Source organism: Anabrus simplex, chromosome 3, assembly GCF_040414725.1.
Source record: "Anabrus simplex isolate iqAnaSimp1 chromosome 3, ASM4041472v1, whole genome shotgun sequence".
Taxonomy (NCBI): domain Eukaryota; kingdom Metazoa; phylum Arthropoda; class Insecta; order Orthoptera; family Tettigoniidae; genus Anabrus; species Anabrus simplex.
Window position 1 is genome coordinate 131,833,894 of NC_090267.1, and position 9,706 is coordinate 131,843,599.

The window sequence follows — 9,706 nt, forward strand, 5'->3', positions numbered from 1 at the left end:
TTATGCTACATAACTGTATTCATCAGATGAGTTAGGTGTGCGTTCAATATACTGCTTATCAATCAAGGCTTCAATACATTTTTTTATCATACTGATAGAAGGAGAAAATGTTCCTTTTGCTTGACTTAACACTTCTTGGATAAGGGCATTGTGTTTAAGTAATTTGCGACTCTTCATTATTCTAACAATAGCTGCTTGCAAGTAAAGTTTCCTATCTTCATCTACAGAGGAAAGTGTCTGTTCTACTTCCTGTGGAGATTCACGCTGAAGAGCAGCTGTGATACGGAACTTGGTCCGTTTGTTGTTGTACTCTAAATTAAGAGTCAAGACTGTATCTGGAGTGATATCTTCTGACGTAGTCAGTAGCAGCTTTGAATCCAGAAGGCTGGCAACATGTTTAGAAAATTGCTCAGTATTAAGCTGTAAGGTATCTTGAATCTCTTTGCAACTTAAACTATCAGTTGTTTCAAACAGCAGTAATATTGCCATCTGAAATGTCTGCATAGTTATCTGGTATGGCTTTTTTAAATAACCTAATTTCACCTCTGCATGACACAGATGATGTAACCATGTCAATCTTCTTCCATTGAAACTAGAATGATAGAATTTCTCAAACATTTGTACAGACTTCTCTAATTCCTGGGGTACATTAAATGGTGTCACAGCAGTTTGACCAAGGGGCCAGGCTCCAGCTTGAAGGACATATATTGTGAATGAAATGCCAAGATCACAGTTCTCAGACTTCAAGAAGGCATTGAACTTGCTGTTCAAATCAGATGAAACTGTTATATCATTAAACATGCGTTGGAATTTGTTCGTAAATTCATAACCACAAGCATCTTTTAACCTATTAATCATTGCTTCTTCTGCATCCATTGATTGACTTTGCTGATGAATAAGTCTTCTAGCCAACATTCGGGAATAAAATTTCTGAAAAACATCTTTGTCATCTAGATACTTGAACACAATAATTGAACGTGCTAAACGGTCATCAATCTCAGCCTCTGACATACCTTTAGCTGACCTTTTCAGTAAGAAATCATAATATTTTGCCAGCATTTCAGGAGCTCTAGCAGTCACCTTTGGAGTTGATCTATAATTAACTACAGATGAACATGCTCTGTCAAGAGCACCAACAAAAGCCTGATCTCCAGCAAAAACTTCATTGATCATATCCTTATATTTCTTATGTAAATCTAGCATACTATCCACAAATTGACAATAAACATTTTCCTCTCCCAAATTTGCTATACACTGAAGTCCTTGCTGTTTGATATGCTCTAACATTTCATTAATAAGCAAGGGGATTCCATGAGGTATTGAACGTAGTAAGGAGTACATGTAGGTAAGATCTTTCCTTCTTTCCTGCTGTATCATAGGCTTGCATTCACCATGGAGAAATTCTAAGTGGTCAACTATCATATGTTGTTCACATTTCTCTTTCACTTTATTGAAGGAAGTGTGGTGAAGAAATCTCTGACTTCGCATTTGCTCTTCCTTCAACCGCTGGGAAACTCTTTCCATATAGAGAGAAACATTACACTCTTGTAATAAACGGCTAGCTTCCTGTTTGTAGTATTCACCACTTGCTTGCAAAAATGGACCTTCAAATATTTCTTCGTACAGCTTCACTTTTTTCTTGAATTCTTCAACAGTAACAAATGATTGAATGACACCTTTTATTATGTGTACAGCTGTTGGATTTCCATCTCCTACACGATCACAATGAATTCCTTCCAATAACAGGTTAACCAAATCTTCTTTCAGAGGCTCTATCATATTCTTCTTCCATATCTCGAAACCTAATTCACCAATTTCCATTTGCTCTTGAGAGTCAGGAGTAAGATTTCCAAAAATTATTTCTGCTTCTGAAAGTTTTTGTTTCTTAATATGCTGTTGATTTAAATAAAGGTAGAGAAGATGGAGGTAATTGATACCTAAACTATATTCACTCCATGCTTCGTAATAGCTCTTAAGGAGATTTGCCTCACCTTTAGCTCGCACATTAACGAGTAAATTCTTGACATGATTGTCAAGAAATTGCTTAGTTTCCAGATATAACCTATCAGCAAGTGGTTCTGGATATGCAACACAGAGAGAGTACACATCCGTAAATCTATCATTCCAAATTGAGCGAGGAACATTATTTAGGGTTATAACACACTTCACAGTTTCTTGAAGAGCTTGCCATGTCTCTGTAAAATCGACCTTTTTCGGTTTCAAAGACATTCCCAATTCTTCAATATACCTGCCACTTTACATTCATTCAGAGAATTAAACTTTCCAGTTTAATACAAAATAGTAAGCACGGTTCAGTTAGAGTAACTTTTAACCGAAGAAAGCACAGTGTCAAAATATAAACAGAAATAATTATTTCTATTACAATGTTTAGCCATTAACTTCACGAAATGATGGATGTACTTTTAAGTAGTCACAGTACAAAAAAGTTATATTTTTACTCAATATTCACTTCAACTGAAACTATCCTTACAAGAAACTACACAGAAACTACTCTCTTCTCTTGACAAATTGCTGAAGTTTCCGATAATAGTTTTTGAAAGTAAGGTTAAAGAAGGCAGTATCAAGGAACACTTCCAGTCACTTAGTAAATAAATGACTGTCGACATTTACCCAAAATTCTACTTCCTAAATACCAAATACTGAATCTGACAATTTTCTCCCGACTGTTTTATGATTTGTAATTTTAATTATAATAAATACAGATAATTGACAGAAGGATGTTAAAATGCATTTTTCCTCATCGTTAAGTCTTAGAGTCAGAATAGAATTGGAAGCCACTTTAAATTCATATCTCATTCTGATTTAGTATACATCTGCCTCACATAATTTTACATTATATGTGCATATTTTCTTCCACGTATCATTTTTGAACTTTGTGGTTTTTATATTATGCAGGAAATTCTAATTGTTTACTTAAATTGAGAAGAAATTTTATATTTGATGTTGGTTGTTCTGAGCGACAAATTGGTTGTCATGGCAACGGTTGCATATTTGTTTGTGGTTGGAAGATCGTGTGGTGTCATTTGATTGCATCCTTGCATGCTGTAGGAGGAATAATTGTATACCGGTGCTGGTGTAAGTTTATGAGTTTTCTTGTCAGTGCATTAATTTGGTAATCGATATTATGTTAATTGAAAACGTTATTTCTATCCTGTTAACGAAAGCCAGAATTATTAAGTAGAGAAAAATTACTAATAGTGAAAGTGATATTTATTTAATAAAAGAACACAAAGTAGACCTATTCATGTTTTTGTTTATAATATTATTTCTTTCTTCATGAGGATAAATGGATAGATAACATGTAATACATGAAATTATCAACTTCGTGTATGTATAAACTAATAAACTATATAAATGCCTGATATGTTCAGGCAGATTTTGTTATTAATTTTATGATGTGAATGGATGATTAAAAATTAATTCATTTCATCAATAAGAGATCCATATTTTAGAAATACATTTACCAAAAATATGGATCTTATATCTATTGATCTAATATCCAGTTTTTTAAATACAGAAGCCAACCCCCATTTAATTAAACTTTACAATAAACCTAATCACTTAATCACTTTAATATTAGTTAACTACAGATTGAATAGTTTATATTAAAGGTACTCACAACATTTTTTCATTGTGTTAATATAACAGCAGGTAGCATAGTGAATAGAAAATACTCAAAATACCAGTGACAGCGAGATATCTTGTGACGTTAATGAATTTAATAATAATGAGAATTGTGTACAATGTATATAGTGGCATTAAAAATGTTTCTACGACATTTAAGTCGTTAGGATATATGTTTGTCATTCACTGCAGACTTCTGTAAGGGACACTGTCCTTTTCGAGCAGACGAGGGTGTGATACTTGTCGCAGTGTGACTTGCATAATTTGCAGATATATTTTGGTCCTGCAGATCTTGTCGTGGAAGCCGTGAACCACAAAGTGGGTAACGATATGACGTAGCTCATAACAAGGTCCTTTCCAATCTGGTCATGGCTTCTGTGATGTAGAAGTCCAGTGGAATGTAGCTGTAGGAGTAGTGTGCATGACTTAGTCGATTTTTTTTTTTTTTTGCTAGTTGTTTTTTACGTCGCACCGACACAGATAGGTCTTACGGCGACGATGGGACAGGAAAGGGCTAGGAGTGGGAAGGAAGCGGCCGTGGCCTTAATTAAGGTACAGCCCCAGCATTTGCCTGGTGTGAAAATGGGAAACCACGGAAAACCATTTTCAGGGCTGCCGACGGTGAGGTTTGAACCTACTATCTCCCGAATACTGGATAGGCCTACTGGCCGCACTTAAGCGACTGCAGCTATCGAGCTCGGTACTTAGTAGATTGGTGTTACATTCTTAGGTCCTCTGTGAAGAAGGATTCACCTGCTAGTTCGTAAGCTAGGTGAGACTGACTGTATTTTGACAGGCATAAAAGATTTTTATTATTATGCACAATGTGCGTATAGGAAAGATAAAATTATCTTAATTGCCTAGTTCAACTGGAGATACTGTTCTTTTGGAGTGCAGCTCTGCATGATACCGTTGGCAAATTTTCCACACAGTTCACAAACACACTTTCCATCTTGTTCGTGGAAGTACTTTCTATTGCACATTTTGTAGTGAAATTCATGGACTGCGAAGTGTCTCATGGTGTTTCGCAGGTCATAGCCAGAATTCTTCCATTCTGACGTCATCATGGCGTCTGTTCGGTAGAAATCTATCCAAATATTAGTTTTTTTTATCCTGTAGCTCTTGAAGTAGGGCTTGGTATTGTGAAGTGGAAGGCAATGATAATCTTAATCGTAGATCTTCTATATAGAAGGATTGTCTTGTCAGCTCATAAGTTAACCTTGAAGGAGCATTCTTTGCCAGACAGAGAGCTTTCTTGAGATACGTGGCCTTCACTCATTCTAGTGTAGCTAGGTTGTCCTTTGTTAGGTACTCCCAGATAATCTCTAATGCGTATGTCATGATGGGGGAGATGTTGAAGTGGAAGAGGGCTATTGCTGTCTCTATAGATAATTGTCAAAGAACATTGATGTCATTCACTGCTGAGGCTGCTTTGTCTCTGATGTGTTTGGTGAAGCTTTTTCCGTTTGATTGTAAAGTCACACCTAAGTACTTGTAGGAATTGACCCCGGCAAGATCTTTATTCTTGAATTTTATGTACTGTACTCTGCAGCTGGGAGTTTCCCACCTCTTCTAAATGTCATTTGGACCGTTTTCTCTGAATTAATACTTCTGTTTGTATTCGACCAAGTAATAAGTTTATCAAACGATTCCTGTAGCTTTTTATGTGATGTTGAGGCTAATGCCATGTCATCAGCGCATATGTAAATGGAGACCTCCTGACTGGTGATTGATTCAACTACGTCCCTTGTGGCAATGTTGAACAATATCAGACTTAAAGGATCTCCCTGCAACACTCCCCTCATTTGCTGGATTGCCTCTGATGTAGACAGGTTGTCGTCAGTGTATGTAAAATTTTTCGATAGGAGTGAATCAATTATCCTGTAGGCTATAGGTAGTGATCCTGACCTATAAGTTAGTGCCAGTTTACTTGTTAGCACATTCCGGTCTAGAAAGTCGAATGCTTTAGCATAGTCTATAAACAATACATGAAGTTTTCCTTTTGGAAGACAGAGAGCTTCAGTAATGTTTCCCATTAGGCATTGATTAACATGAGTGGTTGAGCGCCCTTTCCGGAAGCAAAATTGTTTATTAGGTATCATTGAGTCCATTAGAGCTGTTTGTCAGTTAAGTATTAGAGTGGACAGGAGTTTGAGCCCCGTATTCTCCAAAGCTATACCTCGATAAAAGAATTTGGATCATCCATCTTGCCTTTGCCCTTGTATAGGAGTTTTGTGATGGAGTATCTCCATTTCTCTGGTATCTTAGCCTGAGCTATGCACTGGATGAGTAAGACAGTCCAGGCCTCAGCAAGATATGTGCTACTTTCCTTCAAATGTTCGTTGAATATGCCGTCCGGTCCACATGCTTTGCCGTTCTTCCATTGGTTGATTACTTTATTTACTTTGTCAGTCGTAAAGGGTTCTATATTCATTGCATTGTCTAATGTGGTCTGAGGGACAGATGAGGGTATGTCTTTGGTCTGTAGAATAGACGTGAAGTGCTCTGTCCACCTATCAATGGGTATTTCTCTGGAGAACTTTGGTGTTCTCGATTGGAGGGCTTTGTGTGGCTTTTCCTTGGCTGTTTCTAGTATTGCCCTCTCTTGTGTTTTGAGATATTCTTTCCTTTCAGCTTTGAGGATTTCTTAGTAACTCTTCCTTTTGTCTGCATAGTCAAGTTTTGATTCAGCTGTGTTTTTCTTCAAAGTTTTGCGTAAGGCGTGCAGAGCGGCTTTCCTGGCCTTATAATAGGTTGCATGAACCATGGTTTAGATCTCCTCGGATTTGAAGTGCGATGTTCAGTTACTTCCAATAGAGATGTGTCTAAGCGGAGGAGAGTGTCATCTGGTTCAGGGTCTGGTTCTTTTACAGTGCTTTGAATTGTGTCCTTTTTTGCTTGTAACTTCATGACGTTCAGTTTCCTAGATAACGTATTTTGTGGTGGAGGAAGAAGGTATTTTTTATTTTTTTTTGCAATTGATGTCGAAGATGATCTCTGCTGGTAGATGCTTCCTTATTGGTAATTTCTTTTTTATGTCCAAATATATTACGTGGATGTTATTGTAGTTTGTGAACACCAGATCTATTGCGCTTCCCCCATTATGAGAGGTGTATGTCAGTTCCATCCTTGTATTGATGAGAGAAAGGCCCTCCTCTTCTAAATACTTCAAAACAGCTCTTGATTTGGGGTCGTCTTTATCGACTCTGCAATTCAGGTCTCCTGCCAAAATGAATGGTACATTTGTCTTTATTACGCTGAATGCATTGCTTATTCATCGCTGATGTCAATTTCTTTGAATTCTGGTTGAAAGTAAATGGCTGCTACAGCAAGCATAGACAGTTCCAGTACTATGATGTTGCTAGTTTTCACTGGGATATTATATGGACAGAAGATTGGTTTCACCATGCAGGTAATGCCATCTTTAGGTCTTCCTGGAGGTCCCTGGGATGCAAATATGTGCATGCTGTAGAGGTCTTTGTAACTTCATTCTTCAGTAAGAAAAGTTTCTACAAAGATTATTTTGTTTTTAGTCGAGGGAGGCGTCTTTGTATCTGTTCTGTCTTCGGGAGAAGCGAAATCGCCGAGGCAGTACTCCTTTAGGCCAAAAATCAGGAGTTGAAGTTGCTTGTAGAAATGTAAAAGGTATTCCTATTTTAAGTGCTTTTTTCCCTCCTAATGTTGCAAGCTCTTCGCATTCAATGTTTTCTGTGATCCCTTTTTCTGTATGAAATCTTTTCATGTTTTCTATAGAAGTTGATTCTTTTAATCTCCCTACATATAGCCAGGCTCTTTTTTCTTCTGCTTGGAGGTCTGCCTCATTTGCGTTAGTGCCGATCACTGATTCTCTCTGTTGTCCTCTTCTTCCAGGTCGTGCTTCTGTTGTTCTATGACTGTTAGCTGCTTGAAGGTCTTCCTTATTTGCGTAAGTGGCGATCACTGATTCTCTCTGTTGTCCTCTACTTCCCCGCCGTGCTTCCATCGATCTATGACTGTCAATTTCTTCTGCTACCTCTGTCTGGAAGTTGATCCTGCTTTCCTTATGGGTTAATTTGAAAATGGCTATGGTTTATTCCATACTTCAGGTTTTTTTTTTTTTTTTGCGTCGCACCGACACAGATAGGTCTTATGGCGACGATGGGACAGGGAAGGGCTAGGAGTGGGAAGGAAGCGGCTGTGGCCTTAATTAAGGTACAGCCCCAGCATTTGCCTGGTGTGAAAATGGGAAACCACGGAAAACCATTTTCAGGGCTGTCGACAGTGGGGTTCGAACCTACTATCTCCCGAATACTGGACACTGGCCGCACTTAAGCGACTGCATACTTCAGGTCTATATGTTTGTTTGTTGTAGTTAGGATATTGTTTTGCTGGTCTGATTTACTTGGGAAACTTAATGGGCATGGTGTACCCTCGCTGAAATGTACGTTTTCCTTTTCATCTGGTGAGTTACTTCGCAGAGTATCCCCATGTAATTCAATGATATTTGTCCCTTTTGTCCTTCTAACTTGTCCGTTTCTATTCCTATTCTGGGAGATATTCTGTATTGGACGTTTAATTTCTTCCTTCTCACTGGTGAGATTTGTTTGTGCTTGTTGACCTTCATTCTTTGTGAGTCTTCACGTTCTAATTCTGAAGGCTGATCCCTTGTCTTATATATGATGTCGACTAGTCGAAGGATTTTTAAGGTAAATTGCTTTTACGGGTTCTAAATCTTTTAAGTAGCTTTCGTTTAGAATTATCTAGATTAGGTCTAGGCCATATGTCAAATTAGGGTTGATCTTTATTTTAAAGAGTGTCCTTGCTGACCTGAAGGATAAATTGCATAATTGGTTTATGTCTTGCATGGCTTTAATGGCACTGACTGCCTCATCCTTTATATGAGGGTGTTAGGGTGTTGAAGGGTGTTTAGGATAAAAATAGAATACAACTAAGTAGTATTGTAGTGTAGTCGTATATTAATTACCTTATTGTCGTGTGATCTTTGAATACTATCCCAGGCAATATATTCCTCCGTTCATTTATTTTTTGCAAATAAGTTATTTTATTTTTCCTTTTCCTTTCATTTTTACCATAAAAAATGGCTAAGGAGTGCAAGTGTAGGAAGTGTGGGTGTGGCGAGGCATTGAGGGGTATGAGGGAGGAGTTGAAGAGTTTGAGGGAGATAATTAGGATTCTCACAGAAGACAGGAAGGAAGATAGGACTCCCTCAAATAATGTACAGGTTACAGTAGGTGTACAAGAGGGAGTGGAAGGAAAGGGGGGAGTTGTAACAGACAGGTGGTCTAATGTTGTAAGGGGAAGGAGTTTGCAGGCTAAGGGCTCTATTCAAGATCAGAATTCAGGACAGGTGTCTGTGCGAAATCGGTACGAGTCACTCCAGATAGAACAACAGAGGGAAGATGAGAGAGTAGATGAAGTTATCTGACCCTGTAATAATTAAGAGGGGAATTCCTCAAGGCAGTATTATTGGACCTTTATGTTTTATTATTTATATAAATGATATGAGTAAAGAAGTGGAATCAGAGGTAAGGCTTTTTGCAGATGATGTTATTCTGTATAGAGTAATAAATAAGTTACAAGATTGTGAGCAACTGCAAAGTGACCTCGATAATGTTGTGAGATGGACAGCAGGCAATGGTATGTTGATAAACGGGGTTAGAAGTCAGGTTGTGAGTTTCACAAATAGGAAAAATCTTCTCAGTTTTAATTACTGCATTGATGGGGTGAAGGTTCCTTTTGGGGATCGTTGTAAGTATCTAGGTGTAAATGTAAGGAAAGATCTTCATTGGGGTAATCACATAAATGGGATTGTAAATAAAGGGTACAGATCTCTGCACATGGTTATGAGGGTGTTTAGGGGTTTAGTAAGGATGTAAAGGATAGGGCATATAAGTATCTGGCAAGACCCCAACTAGAGTATGGTTCCAGTGTATGGGACCCTCACCAGGATTACCTGATTCAAGAACTGGAAAAAATCCAAAGGAAAGCAGCTCGATTTGTTCTGGGTGATTTCCATCAAAAGAGTAGCGTTACAAAAATGTTGCAAAGTTTGGGCTGGGAA

At 37.9% G+C, this 9,706-nt stretch overlaps 1 protein-coding gene across 1 annotated transcript; it reads right to left on the reverse strand.

Annotated features, from left to right (window-relative positions):
• On the reverse strand, positions 1-2,485 carry Cul2 (cullin 2). Its single transcript, XM_067142701.2, has one exon. The coding sequence runs from the start codon at positions 2,227-2,229 to the stop codon at positions 1-3; it is 2,229 nt and encodes a 742-aa protein (XP_066998802.1). The 5' UTR covers positions 2,230-2,485.
• Positions 2,486-9,706: the final 7,221 nt, after the last annotated feature.

What these genes read in the sequence shown, in the direction of transcription:
- Cul2 (XM_067142701.2), bottom strand. Translation starts at nt 2,229, where the DNA reads ATGTCTTTGAAACCGAAAAAGGTCGATTTTACAGAGACATGGCAAGCT.